The sequence below is a fragment of the Rhinolophus ferrumequinum genome, chromosome 3 (assembly GCF_004115265.2).
Source record: "Rhinolophus ferrumequinum isolate MPI-CBG mRhiFer1 chromosome 3, mRhiFer1_v1.p, whole genome shotgun sequence".
NCBI classification, from domain to species: domain Eukaryota; kingdom Metazoa; phylum Chordata; class Mammalia; order Chiroptera; family Rhinolophidae; genus Rhinolophus; species Rhinolophus ferrumequinum.
In genome coordinates this window covers 35917435-35945138 of record NC_046286.1, presented here as the reverse complement: position 1 = coordinate 35945138, position 27704 = coordinate 35917435, and the positions used below count along the sequence as shown (strand labels likewise).

The 27704-nt window shown below is 36.6% G+C and overlaps 1 protein-coding gene across 1 annotated transcript in view; it reads left to right on the top strand.

The window, feature by feature from the left end:
• Window positions 1-25197, top strand: part of COL12A1 (collagen type XII alpha 1 chain) — a 112153-nt gene extending 86956 nt beyond the window's left edge. Inside the window, 17 exon segments of the mRNA XM_033100041.1 lie at window positions 1654-1803; window positions 3544-3621; window positions 4959-5045; window positions 6473-6526; window positions 7592-7670; window positions 7673-7686; window positions 8449-8502; window positions 9164-9217; window positions 13463-13516; window positions 15047-15118; window positions 18035-18070; window positions 18178-18244; window positions 19534-19722; window positions 20675-20700; window positions 20702-20744; window positions 21736-21906; window positions 24163-25197. Coding sequence (XP_032955932.1) covers window positions 1654-1803; window positions 3544-3621; window positions 4959-5045; window positions 6473-6526; window positions 7592-7670; window positions 7673-7686; window positions 8449-8502; window positions 9164-9217; window positions 13463-13516; window positions 15047-15118; window positions 18035-18070; window positions 18178-18244; window positions 19534-19722; window positions 20675-20700; window positions 20702-20744; window positions 21736-21906; window positions 24163-24335 — 1401 coding nt within the window. The 3' untranslated portion in view covers window positions 24336-25197.
• The last annotated feature ends 2507 nt before the right edge of the window (window positions 25198-27704 follow it).

Sequence of the window (27704 nt, the reverse complement as noted above, 5' to 3'; positions counted from 1 at the left end):
TAATCAAGAGATAACTATTTTTAACATTTTGATTTACTTTGAATGCTAATATCTGTTCAAAATTTGAGTTATGTAGCATATACAATATTGTATGCCTATTTTTTCTACCTACCATTTATTGTGAACCCTTACATGATTTTGTTTTAAAAGCTTAATTTTTGTGGATTGTATTTTAATTGATAGTATTATTTTATAGAGACCAGTAAGCTTGCTTGTTTATTATAAAGTTACAAACATGCCAGTCTAAAACTTATCATTATCTACCAAAATAATTGTTTATGAGATTAATTTTCACATGAACACACTTATGAATTCTCTGAAAAATCTTATTAAAAGTTCTAGGATGCATTCTGAGGGTATTGTCTATTTTTGTTGATCTTAATTTTTTGTATGTCAACATCCAAGGATAATAAAGACTTTCTATCAGGTTTTTAAAAGATAATGAATTGACAAATAAAAATAATGAAATTTGGAACACTAGAAATGAAGAGAACAATGTAGGATAGCAATGGACTTTTTAATGATATTTCTTTATTGATTAAGTTAAAGGAGGAACATCACTTATTGCACAAGTGATCTAAAATTTCTCCAAGATGGCACTAAGAAAGTTAGACCCCATCCATAGAAGACAAATATTTCTAGTTCACTCTGATTCTCAAATGAAAATGGAAGAACTTTCTGCATTTGAGTAGGGTTAGCTGTACTTCTTGCTGATTCTATTCCTGAGAATCTTGGTTTCTTTCCGGAATGTGTTTCTTATTCATTAATCAGATTCTTGCTAAGGATAGCCAGGAACTCTTCTCACGGAGCTCAAAGAGGCTGCAATGTACACATTAGTGAGAAGCAAAAGAACAGTGAAGGAAAAACAAAGATCTTTAATTATTATAGCATATCCACTTAATAGTTTATACACGTTCATGGTGAAGGGTGATAAAATAAATACTTTATTGGGAAAGCAAATTCTAATTTGACAAATATTAGCTTCAACCACTCCTTATCCAATGTTGAATCTGGCAAAATTCATACGGACTTTTTTGGCTCCTTGATACACCTATTAAACTTACATTTGAGTAAATTACTCAAAAAGACTGCTTCGTTTTTCCTTCCATACCCACTGAAGATAACTAGAAATTTAGTTTTCTGAGTCTCTATAGAAGATATACGCTAGTTCTTAACTATGTTAGGTATCTATATGATGTGCAGGTTCTTTTGACTGAAATTAGGAAATGAATTAATATTTAATTTAGCAAAATCAGTGGAAGACATTTGAGGCTCCTTTGTACTGACTATAATAATATATTAATGATTTATTAACTTTGATTTGAATTAGCTCTTAATAGTTTACAGAGTTCTCTCATCTACTACTTATTTCTGGACATCTCAGTAAGAGTACATGGAATAAGAAATTAGGCATGTACATGTGGATGAAGAAAACTGAGACCCAGAGAGGTTAAGTGGGTCATTTGATTGGAAATTGCTAATAAATGTCACGAACATTTTGCAGCTTGATCTTGGATTTTTAGTCTAAAACTCTAGATTTGGGATGAGAATAGCTTAAATAATACATTTAAAAACCCGTGATCTGAAATATGCAGAAGTCAGACAATTTTTTGGTGGTAGAAAATTTATAATGGAAACATGTGATCTTTGTAGGTTCATATTGTTGTGACCTCAAAAAGTGTTAAGATTTACATCGACTGCTATGAAATTATAGAAAAAGACATCAAAGAAGCTGGAAATATTACAACTGATGGTTATGAAATTCTTGGAAAACTACTTAAAGGGGAGAGGAAATCAGCCACAGTAAGTAACACATTTTTATTTTTCTTGGTACCTTGTGTTAAGATTGAAATAGCATTTTAAAAATAATCTGTTCGTTTTTTTTCTCAGCGAGTCTAAATTGTTAAATTCCTTGGTCAAATTGAAACATTGGAAAAGTTACATTGAAAGAATATGCTACTGACAGGATATAATAGTGCATTTTATTGCTAAAAACAAAATAAGATGTCAAGGCATCAGAGAACATCATGTGGTCATCTTGAAACAGGACTAAATGGGAGAATACAACACAAATTGTTGCCAAGATAATCAGTGAGATCTTGATTCATGTTTTTGTTCAAAGATAGTGACTTAATACAAATTTGGGCAGTCAGGATACGAAGCGTTTGTGGACACTGGCTGTGACCATCACTAGAGCCCACACGCTCTCACGGAGGAGTCATCATCTGTCTGTCTCACAGGCAAGACCAATGTAGCAGGGCAGCCAAGTGGCTGTATTAGTCACAGATTTCACTGGCTCATGCTTGAGGCGGGAACATGCTAACCCTATTCACAAAGCTATCTAGTAATACAATTTTAAATCGAGGGTTTTCACTGTAACAGGCTAATTAAGTTCATACTAAATGTCAATCAATAATAATGTTGTCCTAAAAGCAAGTCTGCCATCTTTTACTTCTATTATTTTTTAAAATTACATTTATTTAACTTAGCTTTTCTCCCATAGACAGAATTTTCTTCTCCTAGGTTCCAAAGTGAAATTTTTGTTCCACAATGTAAAAATAATAAACACAAATTTAATGTAATTGTGATTAAAATCCAGACTTTTTATTTCATGGATTTGATATTTAAACAGAACAACTATATATTGGGGTTATAAAATAATTGCTCTAGCTAAACAATCTTTTCCTTTTTATGAAAAGAACTTTAATTTTAAAATGTAGAAAGATAGAAAGTATATACAATTAGGCCTCCTTATCTGCGGGTTTTGCATCTGCAGATTCAACCAACCATGGATCAAAAATAATAGAAAAAAATTCCAGAAAGTTGATCTCTACCCAATACGGTATATCAACTATTTACATAGCATTTACATTGAACTAGGTATAAGTAATCAAGAGATGATTTAAAGTATACAAGAATTTGGGCATAGGTTATATGTAAATATTGTCATTTTATGTAAGGGACTTGAGCATCTGTGGATTTTGGTACTGCCGGGGGTCCTGGAATTAATTCCCAGAGATACCAAAGGATGATTGTACTATATTGAAATAGTTAAGCTGAAGGTGATCATAAAAAGTATTAGTCAACCCCTAGGTAAGAATTTATAAAAAGAGGAGCATCAGTTTTAGAATAAGTAAGGAATTAGTTTGTTGTTGTTGTTATTTTTCTACAAGGGTAGAGTCTTAAGAGTTGATTTAAATGTGTGTAGTCTTCAAACTCTTAATGAAATAAATTTTTAAATAAAGAAATTAATGTTCTCGTAAAAAAAACCAAAGAAAACCAAAACTCAATCAAACATTTCATTTTAGCCAAGGAAGTGAATCAGAAGTGGGAATTTCAGGTATGCACTCACTTTATTGTCTTTTTATCTTAGGCATAGGTTTTTATGTTCTTTCCTTATATGAAGTAAGGATCACATTGCTCTCAAGGGCTTGTACCCTGGAGACAGGCTTTGTGAGAGGTTGGCAAAGGGTAAAATGCAGAAACGTTAATTTGAATGTTTCTCATGCATCTTTAGCTGATGTTGCTGTTGGTTGTTTGCAGTTCCAAATCCAGAATTTTGATATCGTCTGCAGTCCAGTGTGGACCAGTAGAGACAGATGCTGTGATATTCCCTCTAAGGTAAGTACAATGGAATGGAATCCTGTCTGGGTTTTACTAGTCCCCAAGGAATAAGGGATACGGATGTGGATGGTCTGGGAGAGGAATTAGCGCTTAGCAACTGCGTCTCCAGGATGCACGATTATGTGTGAGCGCTGTAGCTACCACAGCTCAGGCCAGCCACCCTTCCCTTCGAAGTCAGGAATGCACAAGACACATCTGGAAGTTCTCTCTAAGGGCCAGCGTGGTTACGCATAAACTGAAAAGTCCTGTTGAGTCAGCATGTTTGGTAAACCCACTGATTGCAAATCCTTCCTATTGTTTGTAAAGTGTCAGCATTTTACAGAACAAGCCATCACATCTCTGGATATCTAAGGTTTATGGTAGCAATAGCCATATTTCTTTTTGAGATGGCTCTCCCCCGTAGTATCTGTGCAAGTGGTGGTAGTTACAATGTGGAATGCTGATGATGAATTTGAAGCTTTTGGCAAGCAATGAACTGCATACATCCACAGGATGAGTATGTATTTTTTATTCAACAAATATTCATTGAGTACCTATTATAAGCCAGGCACTCTTTTGTGTGCTAGGGTTCCAGCAGGGAAAAGCGAATATTCTAGTGGGAAGGCAGCGGGGAGAAAGAATTAGCAAGTAGATATAGACTATGTTATAGAGTGAAAAGTCCTCAGATGAAAAACAAATCAGGATAAAGGGATAGATAGCCAGGTGAGTATCATCAGCCCTCAGTGATAAGGTGAGATTTAAGCAGAGACCTGAGTGGTGTGAAGGAGCAAACTATGTGGATAATGGAGAAAGAACTTTCCAGCCATGGGGAACTGCAAATGCAAAGGCCCTAAGGCCACAATGTACTCTAAATATCTGAGAAACATCCAGTAGGTCAGTGGGGCTGGAGCAGAGAGAATGGGGTGGGGGAAGGGGTAAGCAATGAGAAGGCCAAGGTGGTGAGGTTCTGGTTTGAAGAGCTTGGAAAACCTTGCAGGCCCTGAAAGGATTTTGGGTTTTATTCTGAGTGAAATGGGCATTGATAGCTGAGATACTCAGCATTTCCCTAACACTGGATTAGAGAAAATTAGATGATATGACCAGTGGTCCAAAACTACCAGGGGTAGTTTTGTAAACATTTATTTGTTATGTGAGTTTTCCTAAAGTAAAACATAAAATAAAGATGCAAAGGAGCAAAGCAAGATTCAACATAAGACTATTTGTAATGATAGCTAAAAATTATTTCTACAAGCTGGGAAACAGATTTCCTTGTGTATATAAGATAAATGAGGGTAGGGAAAGGAAGTTGTTATTTTACCCTCAGTTCATAGGTGAATATTCTTTCGAAATTTCAGAGAGATGAAGCAAAATGTCCCGCTCTTCCAAATGCTTGCACATGTACACAAGACAGCGTTGGGCCTCCAGGACCACCAGGCCCTGCGGTAAGGAAACTGAAACAGTCCTAGCGTTTCATGTTACATCTTTGGGTAACCATCCTTTTGCATAATGCTTCCAGCCATCTGTGTTTTCTAGGACAGAGCAAGCCAAATGGCAAACCATTTTTGTATGTTTTGAGATCTGAAATGGAGTAAATCAAGAAGAAAATCTGAACACATTTGAACACATTTCTCCAGCCATGCAGGAATGAATGACATGGGCTTAGTAGTCAAGATCTTTTTCTTAAAGATGTGAATCTGGGTTTCCTTCTGTAGTCACATGGTTTTGAAAATTCCTTACATCTCCTGAAAGCTTCTTGTATGTATGTTATGGAGCCATGGTTGAGAGGCTGCCCCAAGAACAACTTGTTTAGAATGTAGGATACGTGTACCTTCTGCACAGCCATATCATGAGAATAACGTATAAAGAGGATAGTTTACATAGGTCATGATATCACAAACACTGGTTGAAAGTATTGAGGTTTGGAATAACTTGAGTGAGAAGACTGTGAGTAGGTCTATTCCTTGGGATGGGCGGGGAGGGGGCGGCCAAGAAAGTTTAAGGTAGAACATTAAGATTGCAGTGATAGAGCTCATTAATAACATGGAACCTTTTGATTTAGTTTATCCAACATCTGACCGGGGCTGGTTTTGCAGAACGTAAGTCATACCTCTAAGCAACATTCGCCTCTTTTAAGGAAATGGTTAGTTAACATAGAAATGGCTCAGATATCCTCAAAACACCAAATTTTACTACACGTGGGTCATAGCAAATAATGTAAGTTGATTTTAGGTTAATTATAAACCAGCTCCTGATACACAGAATCAAAATGTCACTGGAATTACCATAATTTTTTTTTTATTAATAGTGATTTACCTGACTTATGTTTTTAATCATAAAATTATCCTGACTGTGACTTAGATGTGTTTGAGAAGCAGAGATTTTTTTTTTCCTCTCACTGTAAGATAATATTATTGGATGCCACTGTCATATTTATTTTTCTTTGTTCAGTGGTCTCTGAATTCCTGTTACTAAACTACGTATTCTGAGATTCTGAGAGATACTCTTCATGTTGCATATTATTTTTCCTGAAGAATGCATTCATATAATTCCAAAACTGATTTTTCTCTTTACTGTATTTAAGTAATGCTTGCTTTTTCCAATAAACATCAAATTTTCAAGTAAACTTCAAATTTTGCTAACAATAAAGTTCAAAATGTAAAAATGAGACACTTAGAATGTACAAAGTTTTGAAATTCTCTTTCCCCAGATATTTGTATGATATGAAATATTTACTTCAATATTTTGTAAGTAACTGGAGAAGTATTGATTGTCTGGAGAATGTATTGCTTCTTGAAGCAATTTTTATGTATCAACTTCGTACTACTTTCCTTACATTTACTCTAAAATGTGCTTTTACTATGTATTTTAGGGAGGACCTGGTGCTAAAGGTCCCAGAGGTGAAAGAGGTATCAGTGGGGCAATTGTAAGTATATTTTAGAATGCATTTAAATTTTCATCTGGTTGTTCAAATTTTGGCTAAGGGGAATGTGACCTTGAGAAAGTTAGTTCAAGTTTAGTGTACCTTAGGCAACGTGATTACCTCTGCCTTGTCTCTGGATGTCAAAATGATGGATCAGAGAAAGAAATGTATGAAGCATCTCACTGCTGTAGGAATTGCACATGGGAAACCTGCAGAAGAACCTGAGCGCTCTGCTGAACATGGGGACACAGAGGGGGTGACGTGGCCATGAATCAGAAGACCTTACAGAGAGCAGAGTCCTGCTGGAAAGCTGGAGAGGGTTGGGAACAGTTTTGTGGCTATTTTTCACCTGTCTCAGAGAGAGCTGTGTGGCTACATATGCATTCTCTGGGGGTCACTGGCCCCGACTACTTGTTCCACACTGGTCTTCCATAAAACAACTCAAGCTTCTGAGGAGCAATATATTATGAAGATAATGTGTTGCTTTTGTCCTAATATCACTAATGATAAGCTAACTCAGTTAGGAAAGGGTGCGGCTGGGATGCTAACCCAGATCTGTCTGCCTCTAAGTTTGTGCCTTTTCCACCTACATACGTTGCAAAGAAACTCCAGCGTAGACTATCTACGCTGGAGGATATGTGTTCTTTCCTTGCTTGATTTATATATGTGTTGGTTAGAAATAAGCCAGTCTAAGAGAAATCGGAACTAGCTTAAAATAAATCAAATCTGATGAAATTTGAGCTTTGATCTCATGAATATAGTAGATAAATATATGAATATATTATGTTCAGTAAAGTATTTTACTTTAAAAAACCTACTTCTCATAGGACTTTTGGAAATTTAAGTGTTCTGGTGAATTTATTGCACTTTCCAATTGTTCTTTTAATGTGTAGTAAAAGAAAGAAAGGAATGGCATTAATAAATACTTTTATAGATATATAGATTCTAAATATTTGTAAAGATTCTATGATTGGTGTTTCAGAATAATGAAGACAAGTTTCTGACTGGGTGTTAAGCACTGGATGAGCATTATATGACTTGCGGTTGTTTCTCTCTTGTGTATTTTAGGGGCCCCCTGGGCCTCGTGGAGATACAGGTCCTCCAGGCCCCCAGGGTCCTCCAGGTCCCCAGGGACCCAATGGACTCTCTATCCGGGAGAACAAGTAAGGGACAAAGTCTTTCTGTATTAAGTGAGGATGTTGGATTAACACTGAGTTTATAACTGGAACATTTTTTACTATGTTTTTGCCAAACGAATGTTTTCTCAGAGATCTCAACAAAGTGAGTCATTGCGATGACTTCCTACGATGACTATAATTTCAGATATGTAAATAGTATATATAATAATATGAAACTGTGTAGAAAAAAAATATTGCTACCTATTTGACCTTTAAAATTTTTTTCATAAGTAGTACATATATCCTTCAGCATCCTGAAAGCTTTGCAATTGCTTTCAGTAGCAGCCCTGGAGTCCTTTTCTAATATTTATGACCTCAAGCCAAGCTTGTGTCATTTACCTCATCTAAGTCATTACTTCTTTTAAAATTTTTTAAGTAAAATGTTTGCTTTCTGTTCCAAATGCTAATTTGAAATTATATAACGTATTTTACCTTTTAAAGCTCATATTTTAACTTTTTTCTATACCTCAAGGTAAAACAAATACCTTGTATGAATGAGAATATGATAACTGAATAGTTCTTAAATTTAATTCTAAACTTACTTTTAAGATGCCCTAATAGAGGACAGATACATTTTTATTGGCAGTTAAAGGAAAAAAAAACACGTATATTTGATATAGCTACAAATGAATCATGTGAAGGAATAGGGCTTTCTTGCTCAAAAGAATTGATGCATCTACTGTCCAAATTAAATTTTAGGGGCTTTTACAAAACGCCTGGGAACTGTTTTCCCATTGCTTTCTCTAGGGTCGCCAAGGGATGAAAGGTGATGCTGGAGAGCCAGGACTTCCAGGCCGAACAGTGAGTTGTTCTTGAAATTGCCTTTTCCTTCACTTGTCAAGTGTTTGAAAAGTTGATTTGTAGTGCTTCAAAAGGTGAACCAAGGTTAAGCAACAAAGTAGAAAAAGTCTGGCTATGTGCTTCACATTATTTTTATTTCATACTATGGTCTTATTCATCATGTCTGTGCTTTGTCAGGTCAGGTATCTGAATGTTGATTGATCATATACAGTATGGTTGGCACTGTTCTTGGTTCTGCTTTTCTGTTTCTTTTCAGAGCACCCTGAACTTTCCTTCTTCCCTCCCTCCCTCTGTCTCCCTCCCTCCCTCTGTCTCTCCCTCCCTCCCTCTTTTCTTTCCCTTCCTCCCTTCCTCCCCTCCTCCCTTCCTCTTCCTTCCTTCCTTCCTTCCTTCCTTCCTTCCTTCCTTCCTTCCTTCCTTCCTTCCTTCCTCCCTCCCTCCCTCCCTCCCTCCCTCCCTCCCTCCCTTCCTCCCTCCCTCCCTCCCTTCCTTCCTTCCTTTCTTTCACATTTAGAGAATAACAGTATCTGTTCCCACAGAGGAACTATATTACAGTATTCCACTTTTTTAAAATTTTTTAATTTTTTTATTCATTTCAGGTACACAAGACAAAGTAATACTTAGACGTTAGTATTCCACTTTTTTGTTTCTTTTCATGTAGGGAACCCCTGGCCTACCTGGCCCACCAGGACCAACGGGACCTCCAGGAGACAGAGTAAGTTTTCTTGGGCTAACTATAATAATGTTGGAAATGATATCATATTGCTGCCTATTAATTAAAGACCCTTTACAATTTGTTTGTATGGCTGGAAAGTAGAGTTCATATATCTTGTGGAAGGCTGAAAAACTACTATCAGCGGGCCACCCAATATCAGATCAATCTCAGGGTCTATGAAACAAAATGGTGGGACTTTAGAAGAACCTTTGAAATTTTAATTTTGGGAAATTTTTTTATTTTATCAGATTTAGAAAAAGTAGTCCATAAAAGGAGTTTTACATGATTGGAAAGAGATGTAAGAATCCTAGCAAATTGTTTTAAATCATAAAATTAACATCTCTGTTATGACACAGCTTTTATGTAACTCTGAGAGTAGTCTTTATTTCTAGACACTGTCTTCGAAGTCAGGCCACCCTCTCTACACCTTTAAATACCACTTCCAGGACTTGATGATGAGATAGACAACTGTACTTAGTAGGGATTTGGCTCATTTGTGACAGCTTTCAGGTTTGCTCTTGACTTATTATGAAAACAGTGCAGGAAATCCAATCTTTTTCTAGGACAAGTAAATGAGAAGCACAGTGAACCTGGCCTCTCTGCTTTATTGAATTTATAGAAAAATATGGTTTCATTGGAGACCATTATTGCTTTGATAGAGATTGTAGAGTTGCTCAGAACGAAGGAACTTTTCAGCATCTTGTGGTTCAGACCTGAGAGTAATCTGTATTCTGACTAATCAAAAGTTAAAATATTTGATCAGCAGCAGAATCTGAGAGGGCCAATGCTGCAATAGCTATCATTAAAAACATTGATTTGTTAACTGTAATACCTCCAAGACACTGCTGGACAGAAGAGGGAAGCCATTCAGATTGAGTAAAGGTTTTCCCAGATGATACCAAAGGGTGGATGATATGCTAATGAATTTTATTTGCTCCTATGCCTACTTTTGACTTTGGGAGAGAGAGAGAGATCAAAGAAAAAAACGGTATTCTCTGGGAGTCTGGGACCTAGAGGCGACACACACACACACACACACACACACACACACACACATATTTTTTTTGACTCTTTTGTTTATTTTGAATTCTTATTTCACAATAAAGACAATAATGCAGATTGGAAGGGTGACGAGTCAGTCTAATAGACAACAAAACAAAAAATACCACAACCAAGAAGTATTGATGGGTTGACTCACTTGCTGCTGCTACTACTGAAGCCTTATTGGGTCCATCACGTCCACCCTGTGTGGGCTTCATGCAGACATGGTGGGTCACCAGTGCAAGTCCCATCAACATGCTCTCTTTGAACTAGCAGTCAGGCAGCCACCACCATCAACAGTGCTTCTCTGAAAAATGAGTGAGTGGGGACGATTATGCTTTTCCACTCTCAAATTCGAATCGGAGAATCCAACTTTGTGGTGAGGCTGTCCAGGTCTCTCAGGCTGAGGGTGAGGAGACTTTTTAGGAAATCGTGCCCTTCTTTCCCTCATAACCTTGTACACCCACCCACCACTTGGCTTCCTACCACTAGTGCTGAAAGCAGGGTGCACGGCTGATGGAACAGAATTTTGGAAAGTTAGGTAGATTTTAGGTACAGATGGAAAAGGAGAGAGAGAGAGAGAGAGAGAGGAAGGAAGAAAAAAAAGAAGAAAGAAAGAAAGAGAGAGAGAGAGAGAGAGAGAGAGAGAGAGAGAGAGAGAGAGAAAGAAAGAAAGAAAGAAAGAAGAAAGAAAGAAAGAAAGAAAGAAAGAAAGAAAGAAAGAAAGAAAGAAAGAAAGAAAGAAAGAAACTTGAACTCTGTGGTGGAAGAGAAGAGAAGAAAGCTCAGGAGAGCAAGCCCAAGGACCATGGTTGGGAAGTAAGATAGTTACCAAGGTGGAGTCGGTAGGAACAGAATGAATGGATTGTCTTCAACATAGATGATTTTCAAAATGAGTCACAGCTTTGGGGAATGTTAGAAACTAACAAAAGAACTGCATGTCCAGGTATCTAATGCATGTGCATCTGTGAAGACAACCGTAGGTTTCCTCAGCCACCCTCACATAGGGGGAAGCAGCAATAACTGCTGCAGCTTTGAAAATGGAGAATAAAATTATAGTATAAAGTTCTGCAGATGACTCAGTGGGTAGCCCTTCTGAGGGCACCAGAATAAAATCCTCACCCCAACTTAAATATATGTTTCTCCTAAAAGAAAGTGGTTGATCAGGCCTAAGTGTCCATTGATGGATGAATGGATAAAGAAAATGTGAGATGTATGATATATATATATATATACACACACACATATATATATATAATTGTTATATATATATATAATTGTTATATATATATATGTATATATATATATATATTGCTATTCAACTTTAAAAAAGAAGGAAATCTGTAATTTGTGACAACATGGATGAACCTGGAGGACATTATGCTAAGTGAAATAAGCCAAGCACAAGAAGACAAATACTGCATGATCTCACTTATGTATCGAATTTTTAAAATGTTGAACTCATGGAAGAGTAGAATGGTGGTTGCCAGGGGCAGAGGGGAAAGGACAATGAAGAGATATTGGTCAAGTGTACAAAGTTTCACTTATGCAGGATGATTAAGTTCTGGAGATCTAATATATTGCATAGTAACTATAGTTGATAATACTATATTGTATACTTGAAATTTGTTAATAGAGTAGATCTTAAATGCTCTTAGCATACTCAAAAAGTGATAACTACGTGAGGTGATGGGTATGATTATGATATGGTGATTATCTTGATTGTGGTAATTATTTCATAATATATACATATATCAAAACATCACCTTGTACACCACAAATATATACACTTTTCGTCAATTATATTTCAGTAAAGCTGCAAAAAAAGGAAAATGTTCTGAAGGAGGATTATTCAGAAATATGATAGTTATCTAAAAAGGAAAAAAGAAAAAAATAAGAATGTCTTATATAGCAGTTGGAGAGATTTAGATGGAAGAAATACAATTCAAACTGTCCAAACAATACTACCAGTACATTTTTGCTTCTTAAGTGGCTTTCAGAAGCAATGTTGATGTTACATCAGATGAACTTGGAGTCTGTTTTTTATTAAGTAGGCTTAGATCTTCCAGAAATCAGTCTGAAATTTTTATCTAAGTTACTGAAAAAAAATTTTTTTTGGGGGGTGTGTGGAATATTTCTAACGATTTTAAGGAAATAATTTAAAATTCCTGTTGTGAAATCAGTGGAAGTGTGGATACTTAATGCAGGCAGTGATCCAAATGTTCTTGATTTTTGCTAGAATCCAAGAATATGGATAAAATTATCACTCTTATTCTTTGCAGAAAATGAGACAAAAATCTCCTTTGACAGAGGAATGCAACAACCATAAAAAATGATCTGACTCAGAAATCCTCGGCTGGGTTTCAGAGACCTGCTGTTGGGATAAATGTTAACTGGGTAGCACAGTGACTCATTCCAGGCAGAGGTCATTTGGCACTGTATAGAGATGGGGCAGGACAGCCAAAGAGTGAGCTTGTGGGGAGATGCGCTGTGCTCCTGGGACAGATTTCTCCTCCCCAATCTGATGTGGCTCTGGTTTTTCCTGTGAGATGAGAAGAAGTGAGATGGGCCACTAAAAAAATTAACTGCAGATTGAGGATTTCCTTTGTTTCCAGTGGGGAATGGTTAAGACAGCATCGCCTCTTTTTTGGGGAGGGAGGAGAGGAATTCCCCAGGATTGGAGACATCCTTGCTTAGAGAATGAAGAAGGGAGTTTTCTAAACAGGTGGTTGGCCTCTCCTTCATCTCTTATGAGACCACGCGCTTTTCTTAGCAACATTTCTCTTATTGCACTTGGATCCTTCCCGTGCCAGTTGTGGACATTGACTTTTCAGTAGAAAGGGTTAGTCTTCCTTCGGACTTCTTCACGCTCTTACAAAAGCAAAAGTTAGTACGTATGTTCATGAAAGAAATGCCTTCTTTGGAGAAGATTAGTTTGTCTTAAAATGGTATTATTTATAACTATACCTTTATATTATAACTATATAAATGAGTGAGTATAGAAATTAATTATTCAGTACAAGGTGTAAGTTAAATTGGAAATCACTTCTTTTGGTATATTTGTCTTTATAATCAAAGGTTACCCGCATACAGCAAATTGGGTTAAATCCTTTACCCTTCACACTTAGCAACCTGTTTAGTGTCTTTTCTTTACACTTGGTCGTTATCTCACTAATCCATAATTAATTTTGTTTTTTACAATAGGGCTTTACTGGAAAAGATGGTACAATGGGACCCAGGGGCCCACCAGGGCCACCGGTAAGAATGGAAAGGTTACATTGTCATCCCCGTCCCCCATTTTTCTAGAGAAGAGCCTGCAAACCTGGCCTTTGAGGTAATTCCATTTGTGCTGTGGGGTATGCCATTGAGGTTGCTGTTTATTTTTATTTTCCTAAATCAAAATACACTGGGGAAAACATACGTGTTAAAATACCCCACAGCACAAGTGGAACATATATAGGTATTAAACATAAATAAGATTATGTTAACATATTCTCTTGAATCTTCAGATCATGCCATAGAACATCAAGAGCATTCATCACCTCAAAGAATTTAAAATACAGTTTTTCTGTTTAATCAAGTTATATTTAAAAAGTAGGAAAATATCCTTAAGTAACTTGGTCAGTAGTTGGTTAGTGCCTCAGTTCCTTCCATCCCCATATTGGCTGGTGGAATTTTATGACTTCACTGGTTACTTCTTGTTCTACAATTTTAAGAATCTGTGGCCTGTGATATTTGCACTTGAAGGACATGTATTGCTGAACAGCTCTCAGTCATTCTGAAGAAGTAAATTTTACCCAAGTATGTCTTCAGATTAAGATCTTTGGGGAAAATACTAAAGCCAATGGTTTTGAAAGTGTCATCTGTATACCTGCGTCTGAGGGAGATCACAATTAAATTCTTTGAGGTGAGGAATGCTCTTCATGTTTTATGGCATGAGATGAAGATTCAAGAGAATATGTTAAAATAATCTTATTTATTTTTAATACCTATGTATGTTCTCAAGTAAAGGGGAGTGAAAATGTATAGTAAATTTCCACTTAAGTCTTTACTACTGAGCTGAAAATTTGCATAATTGATGAAGTAAAGGATTAGTTGTTTTATCAAATCTGATGATTCTATTTGAAGGAAATTTTAGGCTTTAGAACATAATGTATTGAAAAATATGCCCAAAATGTCTTGAAGGTGTGTTAAAAGACACAAGGAGTAATTCCTATGGTTTTGATGAGGTGAAGGGTGCTGATATGACAGAAGAGAGTTCTGGAAGTATGGAGAACGCACCCAAAGAAAAAGTGAATTTTTAGGCCGAGAGTGCAATTTCCATCAGACAAGGGAAGACTCCGCCACTATGGTGCCCAATTTAGCACAAAACTGGCTACCTTTTTAATTTTTTTCCCCAGCCAAAGTTTTCACTCCTGTCTTTTGATGGCTTGTCTGGTTATGTAATAGAAATAAACTGAAAAACAGGAATTGCTTTCTGCAGATTCATTTTGTAATCAATTTACTGGGACCACTATCTGTGAATTGTGAAACTGATCATATTGTGTATATATTTTTCAAATAGTCTCAAACTCTATTTTAGAACTATGCAGTTCATAAACATTGAATGGGAATTTTCAAGATTTTTTTCCCTAGATGTTAACTTAAAATTTGGTTTTACTCTTCCTTAATATGTGATTATGTGCTGTCTCATTGAAAAGCTTTTAAAGCTGGCCACGCTTTGTTAGTTTACTTAGATGGGATTTTTCTTTCGTCATAACATTCCCTTTCCTGACCTGTGTGTTGTAGGGAAGCCCAGGCTCTCCAGGAGTCACAGGACCAAGTGGGAAACCAGGAAAGCCCGGAGACCACGGCAGGCCCGTAAGTGGACAGTTTGCATGTCTAGAGTCGTTTACTTGTGGCCATCAATAAGGAGGAGACGGAAAGGCTTTTGGCATATTTACTTATGTTATATCTGTTGTAATGCGTTCAAAGCATTTGTTGAAACTATACTAAACCCATGGTTTTAACTTGGTACTAATTCTAAAGTTTTTCTCTCTCAGAGTTAGGACATTTTGTGATGAAAACTGTGGTCATAGGGTTTCTTTAAAAGGAGAGTGGGATTATGAGCCAAGACACATATTTCTGCACTGTATAAACACTCAAAGCTGGGTCAGCAGAATGATTCTTTTTATTTAGGAGTGGTATGCTGCTTACCATAGAAAAATACATGATGGTGGCGCATGGCACTTCCGAGTGTAGTGTGTAGATATTAACCCTTTGGTGGTATCATCCAGCCAAGCCGCTGGATTTTTCCTTTCTTTAAGGTTGCTAAGAACATAGTCCCGAAATTAAAAGGATTGATCTAATCTGCTATTTTACTTTTTTATACTGCCCTGCTCCAACTGACATCCAGTTTAAACTCCTTTTAGTTAGGTGTTTTGGTTAAAATAATAGATGTCTAGTATTTTAGAATTAGTATTTTCAAAACTGAATTTAAAGTTCCTAAAATATCCAGAAGTATTTGTAATGAATGTTGGGCTTCATATTCTTTACAAGTTATTCCTTATTTTTTATGGATGAGGCGTGAATTTATTTTAAGCAGTTTTTGGGTCTGAATAGAATTCTGAAATATGAAAATTTATCTTAAAGATAATTAAGTCCAACTTTTAGCAGTGACACACATCTCTCAGGGCTGTTTTCTGAACTGAATATCTCTTTTCTTAAGTATTGTCCAAGTTACATAAACCCAAGTTTTTTAAAAAAAAATAATGTCAAACAAACCTAGGGTATAATCTTTATGTGACATGGCTTGCCTTCCATGTTTACATAAAATTAAGCAAGCAGCATAAAGATTAAAGGACTCTTGATATATTTTATAATCTGTGTACCCCAGCACATGCCTTTATTACTCTCTTTTCCTCAATGAATCGTGGCAGAAACTTCACAAGAGAAGATAAAAATACATGGAATTTTTCTACCTATTTATAAAATAAGAGCGAAATAAGAGTATCATGTAAGAATACTACTGATGTAATTGATAGCTACAGCTAGAAACCTAGAAGAAACTTCTACTTCCTTGACTTGAAATGTGATCTTTAGATTCTGGCAATAAATATAATTTCTAAAAGCCATGGATATTAGAACAACCTCACAGCAGAAGTAAATTAAAAAACACCCCAAGAACAATCTCAAAGTAGCAGTCAATCTAAAAAAAAAAAAAAAAAAAAAATCCCTGAAATTTACAAAAGGCTCCAAATTCAATAATAGTAGTGTTTTCATGAGTCTAGTACTTTTGGCAAAGGGAGAGTCAAACTCCAGTTTTTCTTATGATTATAATTTGGTAACATTTATTTGGGCCTTATTGACCCTCTTTTTTCCCTTTATCTTATCCTTCTACGGTGGCAAATTGCCTCTCCTTTCTTCTCTATTGTATCTTACCTTTAATTTCTAAAATCCAGACTAGCAGTTAGGTGTATAAAGGTCTTAGCAGAGAGCTTGGCTCAGTCCCGATGAGCTTATGACATTAGTACTATAACCAGTTGATGGTATCTTTTTGCCAGCTTACAACACCTGAAGTTGTATAGTGGATATTTTCAAGAACTGCTTGTGAAATATTTTATTCATTTACTCAACACCTACTTGTATGGTGCCTAAGTGTGCTAGTCGGTGTTTTAGAATCTGGGGACATAAAAATAAACAAGACAAAGTCCTTGCTCTCATGGAGATTCTAGTGGGGGTTATAGACCAAAAACATGTAAATAAGTAATATAGTTTCTGGTGATGATGAATGACATGAAGAAAAAGAAACAGCCTAAGGGGTTAGAGAGTAATTGTGGTGGTGGGGAGATGGCTATTTTGCAGCCAAAAGAGAGTGACATGATCAAATTTTCCTTTTAAAAATATCACTCTGGCTTCTGTGTGGAGAATAGACTCCAAAGGGGCAAAACAGGAAGCAAAAGTCCAGTTAGGAGGATATTGCAGTAGTTCAGGCAAAAGTCTTGGAGACTATGAGGCATGACTTGGTTTGGGTATGATCTGAACATTAGATTTATCAATGGTTTAGATCTTCCTTCTGTGATTGCAGTTGTTAGCCTGGAAATACATTGCTAAAAGACAAAAACTTCTTATACTATAAGGGAAACTATTTCTAAGATCCTCTCATGGCCAGTGAGAAGCCTGATAGAGTAGGAACAAATATTCTGTAATTGTGTTTAGATGTAGGACCACCATTTGGACTGAATTATTTAATATTGGAGACATGTGCTTCCTTTTATACCCAATGCACACACACACACACACAAAAATTGGAAGAAGTTAGAGATATATGTTTATTTAGGGAATTGACAAAAAGCCCAGTGGTTCTTATTAGAACTGAACCAAGATTAACCTCATGGACAATCTGCAATAACCAGCTAAGTCAACCAGCCAGAGTAATGTAAAAGAAAATATAATGGTACCAAGGGCAGTTTTTATATACATTTTAGTTCCAGGACTATATAGTGAATAGTATCATAAAATGTATGCATAGTACATAACTTCTAAATTATGATCATAAAATTCACATCTCAGCACTATTTTGGAGGACATGTGCTTCAGAGAGAGTGGGGTGGGAGAGGGAGTTAGATTTCTTTTTACAGAGAAGCAAAAGGTGAATAACATGGATATAAATGTGATGTGTCATTTTGCTAATTCATTAGAAAGCAGACCTTGCTCTCTTTTATCATGTCCATTTATGAATCGTTTTTTTTAGACCATGTTTGCCAGTTTCTAATATATAAAATTTCTGTATTTCAGGGTCCATCTGGATTGAAAGGAGAGAAAGGCGATAGAGTATGTATTTCTTAAAATTTGATCTACATTTATTTTTTGTGGTAAACATTGAAGTCTGAAACTATAGAAATAATATGCTAATGATTCTCATTGATTTAATTAACAAGGGAGACATTGCTTCCCAGAACATGATGCGGGCAGTTGCAAGACAAGTCTGTGAACAATTGATAAGTGGTAAAATTTCTTTTCTTTTTAATATCTGAATGCTTTTTAATTAATTGTAGGAAAATGCAGTTTGAGTAATTAAGTTTCTAAGATATATGTTTCTATTTCATTTTGATGATCTCTTCTTATTGGTATACATTATCAATTTTATACCCAGTTAGATAAGGCTAGTAATATTTTAATGTTTTTCATTAAGATAAAATAATTACTCAAGGTAAAATTAGACCTGTTATCCTTATATTTGGTCTAATACAAAATCCTGTTTTTAAAGGGCTTTTCAGTTTCCATGTTGTAGGATTTTTAGTGATCTTCATCTGTGTATATATGGAGGCCGCAAACATTGGCTCTTTCAAGTTATGAACTTCAAGGTATTCTATAACTTTAAGGAAGGGGCCCACCAAGATTAACTTGATCATAGAAAGTCCCTTTTGGTGGGGACATTTGTATTGCCTCCTTATTTTTCACAGACTCTTCTTATTCCATGAAGCCAATTAAGTAATAAAGCTCAGTGCCTGCAAACCAAGTGTGGCCTTAAATTCAGGGTTCCCACTTGCAGAAGTCTTACTCAGTGTTTCTTGGAGTGTGCTCCTGAGAGCATTGCATTAAAATCACCTGTATTGCTCGTTAGATATGAGGGTTCCTGGGCCATATTCTAAACATAGTAAAGCGTTGTCTTTAGAGATGAGGCTCAGGAATCTGTATTTTCAGCATTATCTCAGGCAATTCCAATGTACACGAAAGCCTAATTATCAAGAACAGAAATGTACACCTGAAGCCTACGTAATTTTACTAACCATTGTCACCCCAATAAATTGAATAATAAAAAAAGTTCTCTTTTTATTTTTAATTAAAGTTTATTGGGGTGACAATTGTTAGTAAAGTTACATAGATTTCAAGTGTACAATTCTGTGATACATCATCTATATATCACATTGTGTGTTCAACACCCAGAGTCAGTTCTCCTTCCATCACCATATATTTGATCCCTTTTGAGCGACATCACCTGGCGAACCTCAGAACTTTCTATCCTAGCCATATTAAACTTTTACAACTCTTTGATGTTTATAGTAATGCTTGTGGCTTACTTGGTCAGTATTTTGTGGAGACAATTGTTTATCAGGGATCATTTTGTCCTTGGTGACTGGAGTGTTTCATTTTATCTGTAGGGTTATAATTAGAATGTTTCCTGGAGGGGGAGGAATAGAGGTGGATTTCACTAAACACTAAGAGCAAACAGTTTCACCCTCTCATTCTTCCCTTATTGGATTTCTTACCAACAAGTCTTTTTCTATTTGTAGGTCAGATGAACAGATTCAATCAGATGCTGAATCAGATTCCAAATGATTACCACTCCAGTCGCAACCAGCCAGGCCCGCCCGGTCCCCCAGGCCCCCCAGGCAGCGCGGGAACCAGAGGAGAACCAGGACCTGGGGGGCGACCAGGTTTCCCAGGCACACCAGGGATGCAGGGACCCCCAGGAGAACGAGGTAGGCATTTCTGGTTTCTGCGTAGGGATAAAGGAAAGAATCTGCAAGTGTAGGAGCTGGGGCAGGTTGAAAAGCATGTGGAAGATTGAACTTGGCAAACTTTAGTCTTGTTTGGACAGCCCCAGAATAGCTGTGTGTCCACGAATGTGTTTTCTTCTTTAGGGGTCCACAAGCCATAGAGATCCATATGTTAGAAAGCAGGAAGATTTTGTCAGGAGATATCAGTAAAGATAATGCCATTTTCTGGTGGTGGTTGTTGTTCATGGGAAAAACTATATCTTGGCCAACTAAATTCAGGCCCTACAATCTTATTAATTGTTTAACTGGCAAGAGTTGGGCAGCAACTGAAGGTACTTAAGCAGCCCTACTGTTTCAGATCCAATTTTTTCTGGTTCCTTTATTCAGGGTCTGGCACTGGGCTTGTGTGTTTGTTTGGCTTTAATTTTATAGTAGATAAATGTAATTGAAGGAAAAAAAGAAAAATAAGATTATCTGATTCCAGATGTTTTAGGACTCTGGGTACTCGGCTTTGGTCGAAGTAGTAGTCAGCATTCTTGAGAAAACTTAGACATTTCTATAATTCTGTTGGTGTGGATGCTGCACGAATAGGGCTACTGAAGATAAGAGAGCTTTAAGATGTTTTTTCAATGAGTTGTAAACTATTCAGGATTTCTGTTTCTAATACATGTTTCTAAAAAATTGTATAGACATGTTCGTTTGCTTCAAATAATTTTTCCCCTGACTTGTAGCCAGATTATTTCTTGACCATGAATCTGGAATTACACAAATATCTAGAAAGAATTTGGCTTACAGAGTGAACTTCTGTGAAAAATTAGGTTCTGCTTTCACTAAGGGAAATTAATTAATTGAATCAAGTATTATCAGTTAAAATAAAAACTGTATGTTTCCAGATAATTTTCCTCTTGAGCTTTATCTTTTCGTCCTGCCTTAGGTTTGCCAGGAGAGAAAGGTGAAAGGGGGTATTGGGTCTCCAGGAGCACGAGGGCCGCCTGGTCCCCCAGGTAGGTCTGCTAGTACATCAAACAATGAAAGGTGTAACTACTGAGAGGGCACACAAGCTTCTCTTGTTAGCTTCAGGCATGTCTACCGTCATGGAAAGTATTTTAGCAAGAAGTTCCACTTCTATAACCTCCTCATTTTTATGTTCTCTTTACTCAAAACATGTTTGAATGTGTTCTATTAAATATTCACTGTAACTTTAACACATGAAGGTATGAGTTTCAGTTGACACAGGGGGTTGATGTTTTCTTTTTCATGAAGTTCCTCTTTGTTTTGTTTGGTCTCATAGCCTTCAAGGACAGGGTCATTTCCTGTTTCATCTAGTATTCTTCAAGATGTTAGTAGAATGAAAAAAATATTATTCTTACTAAAAAGCCTGACACCTCACAAGATTTCACTTACAGGTTCTTTATTGATGTTGTGGAAAGAAATAATAGTTATCCAGCTGCTTTGTACATTTCCTTTACTAGATTGAAAACAAATTTTTTTCTTCATTGTAAGGTCCATGGGGCTCTTGCAACCAAGGTCAGCCCTAGTGGTTACATATTTACATTTATGTTAACCATAAATATCTCTTGATCCAGAAATAACATTGCTTACATAGTCTGGAGTTGTGGAGCAGGCACTTAACGTGTTTTCCTGGCAGTCCAATGCGGTTAATATAGCCATTTTCATCAGGAAGTCTTATCTGTCTGAGAGTAGGAGCAAACCAGAGAACACATTGATATCTTTAGTTTGGCTTAATTCTTGCTAAAGCAGTTTTCATTGAATAAAATCATTAAATTAGTTGGAGTTCTAATATTAACTCTTGATGACTCACTGGTAAGAAAGTTCCATGCTGGTTCATATTGGTGATTTCTAAAGGAAATATTTTCTTACCATACACTAGTGAATTGTCTAGTCTTGAGGCAGTGGAGGTACCTCAAGTATTGTTTACTGCCTCAGGGGAAGTATTTAACAAGAGGGGAAATTTTTGTTCCAACCCTTTACTAGGTCCACAAGGAGAATCCAGAACAGGTCCACCAGGGTCCACAGGTTCAAGAGGTCCTCCTGGCCCCCCAGGTCGCCCTGGAAACTCAGGTATCCGAGGACCCCCAGGTCCTCCTGGATACTGTGACTCGTCCCAATGTGCCAGCATCCCATACAATGGGCAAGGCTATCCAGGTATGTTGTTGCCATTGTAGGAACTCAAATTCGCCTGAATTAAAGAACGTTCGTGGAAATGAAGTTCCTTAGGATTGAAGGAACATTGATTTAAGGATTTTCTTGAAGATATCAGTTCTTTCAGTTGTGTGTTTTGACTATGTAGTGATATAGTTCTCTCTCAAAGCGTAAAATATTATTTCACTGTTAGGAGTTGAGTAATTATTTTCTCTCCCTTCCAATATTTCTTCATTTACCAAAGAATATCACAAAACTTTCCATATTTCTTTTGGATGTTCAAAGAATGCTACCAATTGACTTTTTTTTTTTTTTCCTAACCTAAAGGTTGGGAACATGGATTTGTTGAATATAATAGTAGAATGCTAAGAATATATATATATATATATATATATATATATATATATATATATAAATTTGTTTTGGGAATCTAATGTATAGGCAAATTATTTGATAACATGGTGCAGACAACTGAAAATAATTCAGTGTCTCACACTGTTCATCGAATTAGTATTTATAAAATCTGGTACCTAATTTTTAAAAAGAGTTAGTAGTCAAATTCTAGTGTTTTCAATTGTCTTATGTGTGATTTTGGGGACTGTGGGGACAGGGGACATATGCTGATCTGGAATAAGGAAGTCATGCAGTGGTCAGCGGTGTCCTTTTCATCAGCACACCGTCAAGCATCTTGCAAGTTTCAAAATGATACTGCTGTTTGATATGGTTGGCTACTAGCAAATAGTGCATGAGTAGTTGAATATCTAAATATCTATATATCTATATATTTATGTGAATACTTACATATGACCAAAAGTAATACTGAATCTTAATGTAAATTTCTCATGCAACCCACTCACAAAATTATAATTTAATGCTTTATAAATGAAATTTAAATTACCTCTGCCTTATGGTATGTGTGAATAACTGGAAATATATGGATATATATATATGTATATATACTTTAACCATTACATACTTAGATGGATGTGTAAATATATTTTTTGCATAGTAATTCAACTTTTAAAAACTATCATCTTTGACCTGTTTCAGGTTCCGGCTAACAAATTTTCTAAGTCGCCAGTGCTGCTTACAGTTTGAATACATGAAAATCCTGTTTCTGAGATGTTTGCGCACATGCTTATTAGGAAATGAGTCTGTATGGAAATCTCACCACAGATATGGTTAACGAACCGGGTCAACATCATAAAGGAGGGTGGAGACTCTTTATACTAACTTGAATGAGACAAAAAAACAGTGGTGTTAATTTATAAGCCTGATGCATTTCAGTAATAATGTAGAAAAATATTATTTAAAAAAAGTTCAAACACACAGCCATGAGAAGCCTCAGTTGTGAAAGAGGCGCATAATAAAACTACTAACCAGCGGACATGATGCCATTTTGAGAAAAAGAATTAACCTGGTTAAAGAGAAATGTCTTATGTAAATAATAAACTAATTGTGGCTTGTAAATGATTTGTATGTGATCCTGTCCACTAAAATCACTTAACAATCCTACAATAAGCTTCTGCATCAAAGCCTGCTGCTTGCTCTATGCCGGAATAACACCGAATGGAATCTCCTCCTCTCTTGCTTGTTAGCGATGGGTCTGATTCAGGGCATGTGTCTCATGATGATTATTTTTTGTACATGAACTCTCATCTGGGTTTTTGTAATTGCAATTTTCAAACCAAAGTCTTATAATCACTTTTTTTCTTCCTGTTTCGCTGTAGTCACTGGTGTTCCTCACCCACCAGCTGTAACTCAGTCTGTGGGAGAGACAGCCACAGAAAAATGTCATGTACTGTATATTACCTGGTGATAGTTGATTTTCACCTCCAGAGTTAAGTTTCTAGGAGTCAACAAAACTTCCCCTCACCTCCTCATCTTTCCAAACTGTTCTTTGAATTGAGGAGTTCGAAGTCATGAACAGTTACTTGGGGATTTGCGAAAATCCTACCTAGGTTCTACGTTTACAGTTCTTTGGCCCAGTCTCTGACCTTTCCCAGGTATTTGTGCAATGATTGTATTTACTGCTGGATCTTTGAAGGTTTTTTTTTTTTTTTTTTAAGTGCCATTCATTACATTATTTGAGCATCACCAAATTCTCACTGCAAATGGAAGTAATCAGCACATTGTAATTTATCTATTTATAGTTATGAGATTATTAAGACTGGAGTGCTATCACCTCAGGTGATGATTTAGCTTTTGCTGTGTGTGTATCTACCAAATCATGCCATAACTGTATGTTGAATCGGACAGAGCCATACGTGCCCGAGGGCGGGGCCTACCTGCCTGAGCGCGAGCCCTTCATCGTGCCGGTGGAGCCGGAGCGGACAGACGAGTACGAAGATTACGGAGCCGATGAGCCTGCGGAAGAGCATCCTCCCCACGTGCGCTGGCGGCGCGCGCTGCCCCACGGCCCAGGGCAGTGAACCTGAGACTGCGCCCTGCGCGGCCAGGCTAGGGGGAGGTGTTGGGATTCTCATTTACAGGTCAGATAGAGCCGTGTGCGTCTTATCTGCGATGTTTCTTCCGGCGTTGCTTCATCCAAGAGTACCCTTTCTGACTGTAGAGAACCTTGTTTCTGCAGGAAGCCTAGCGCGCTGCACGCATTCTGTAGACATCTTGCCTTTGCCCTTGAAATGCTTGCAAAATACTTCATTCACAAAAGCTGCAAGGAGAGAACGTGCCTCGTGCCTTTAGTTTGTACAGCGGGCAGCCTCAGTGAAACTCTTAGGTTAAGCAGTAAGTCCTGGAACCCAGAACGACTGTATATTTCCAGAGGGCAGTTTATCATTTCCAATACCTATTTGCAATTCAATTACACCACGATTCCAGTAATTCCCCTCCTACAACCAAAAAGGAGGGAAAAGTCAACTCCATTGCAATTATTTATCTTCCTCTTCTATTTTCTGTTATACATTATGGCATAGAATGCTCTTATACATCTCCTTTAACAACCACAAACCTTAAACCATGTAGCTGAAATTATTGTATCAACTGGATACAGTTTCATATTGCCTTAAACCTCCTTTTAGACACACTAACATTTATGCCAAATTGCAGATTATTCTGCAGAGATGGAATTGCATGTTTGTGTTGTATATTTAGTATGAACTTTTTTTTCAGAACATAATGTTTCTTAGTTATCAAAGCAGTTGGAAATGTTTGCAAGACTATGAACATAGAATTGCTGCTTTTATATTTTAACTGCAGATTGTGAATTTCACTGCCTTATATTATTTATTTCTGAAACAAAAGAGGCATTTTTCAATAAAACTACTGAAAATTTGACATGGTCTGTGTTTTCTTTGAATGGCCTTTTAGACTGTTTAGGCAGTTGTTACAACAAACAAGTTTATATCCTTGGATACAGTTACAAATCTTGCTAACATGTTAAATTATGCTAAATAACTTTAGATTTTTAATGATATGGTGAAGTCATAGAAAGAGAGTGGTGAGAACCTTTAAAAGCCAAGCTGATTCCAAAAGCTTTATTAGGAATGTAGAGGATGTGTGGGTTGGTGGAAAAAAACAACTAGGTATCCTAGGAGACCCCAAACAACCAAGAAACCTTTAACAAGCCACATGACTTTGTATGCATTTAATCACTATCCTATACCATACTTTACCCAATAGCATGTTTAATTGCAAAATGGGAAGTTCCTTAATGGAAGTTTTTACATTTACTGATACTGTGTTTCCCTGAAAATAAGACCGGGTCTTATATTAATTTTTCCTCCAAAAGATGCATTCGGGCTTATGTTCAGAGGATATCATCCTGAAAAATCATGCTAAGGCTGATTTTCTGGTTAGGTTTTATTTTCGGGGAAATACGGTACCTTCCTTTTGCACCTTCAGGAATGCCAATAATATCATTCTAAGTGTCAAAGAAAACAATGTAAATGTTGATTTGAAAGAACAAACATCAATTGAAGAGAGAGAGAGGTAGTGATAGAAGATTTTCTGCAGAGCAAAACATCTAAGTTAAATACATCCTGGAGACGGAGATCAAAAGGAATAGACAGTAAATGAATGTCCTGTGTTTGCGAGGTTTCAAGCAGACTGCTAAATTCACAGCATTCACCTGTAATTCCCAATATGTACACTTTTCAAGGTGGAAGACACCACTGAGAGCTTCCCAGTCCAATTACTTATTTTACGTAGGAAAAAAACCAGACTCAGCTAATCAGTATCAGGACAGACAAAAACCCTAGGTCTTGTGGTTCTTATCACCAGATTTTATCACCAGATACTCTCCTCTCCACCCCTCCCTCTATCTTCCTGGGGACACCCACTCCCTGAGCATGCACTTTCAAACCTCCAAGTTCTATGAATTCATTTTAATTAATTTATGGTTCGTTTGTGTTTCTGATGCTCCTTGACAAAGAGCTGCTGTCTCAGGAGCATGAAGGTGGGTTCAGTACCTCGTCACTCACCCAGCTGTGGCCCAAGGCGACATGGGTTTGAGGCACAAAAGAATTCCAGCTTCTCTCACTGCTTAGGTATGGATTAGATTCTTGATGTTTACTACTTTCTAGTCTCTGCTGGGAGGTGAGATGAGGGGCCAAGGCATTCCTAACCAGGGGATAAGCACAAAATTAACCGAGTGAGATACATTGTGATTTTATTTTCATAGTCTATTTTCTCCTTAATTACTGTTTGCTGAATCTTACGTTAAAATCATTTTTGTAATCCCCGATTGAGTGCATATTGACAAGTGATAGGGAGCAAAGACCAGATAGTCTCGTTTTGAAAACTAATGGTAAAACCTCACAAAATGAAATATGTAAGTGCTGGTTTAAATATTCAAAGTTTCGTTGGTGGAATACACAACAACTTGAAACACTTTTCCTAGCTCTTTACATTTGGGGAGGCATTATAAAAAATTCATTATTTATAATTTATATTTGAAGCTAGGGCTCTTATTGTTAAGACACTAGCTTGAAATACCTGTGGGAAGAGGTTGTAGCTTCTAATGAAGGCTATAATAAGAAAGGTTTCAAAATTTTAAAATAGCACTTAAATAGATCATAATTTCTGAGTAATTTTATAGAATATCTTGTACAATGCATTAACAATTTGGCAAGTTTAAAAGGTGGTTGCACATATATTTTCTCAGATTTTTGAGTGTCTAATTTTGAGTCTGTAAAGAATTATGTTGCTATGCAGTTGCTCAAACATATTTTATTTTTTGTACAAATAAAGTCAATGTAATTGTTCCTGAGTGTTTATTATTTATTGTATCCATTGCACTATATTTGGCACATGAGATTATTCCTCATTTGGTTTTAGTCATAATTTCTCCACAATAAAAGGGGTCTGGATTATACTATCCTTATGTGGTCTGCGTGCCTTATAAAGAGTAGCCAATTATACAAAGAATAGCTGTGGTAAATCTTTTATTTTCAAAGGCAAGCCTTTATATACAAATTAATTGACTCCTATATCACCTTATACTTGTCCTTAGAAAATGAATTTAGATATGAATGTCTAAGTGAATCTTTATTAACTTTTTCACTCTGATATCCAGGCTGCTGAAGCCTATTGGAAAAAAATCATATGAACTTGCTTTCAGGGAAAGACCTACCATATATGCTGGTCACTTACAGACCCTGTCTCCATCACTGAGCTCCTGCCTGGTTCCATAGCAGTATATCCAACTGGAGGATTAGATAATGTGACTGACAGAAAGTCACAAAATAACAGTGGCTTAAGCAAGTAAAAAATCTCTGTATTTCTCATATAAGAAGTCAAAGTCGCAGGCTTTTTCCATTTGCTGCTCTACTTTTGTGGTTTCC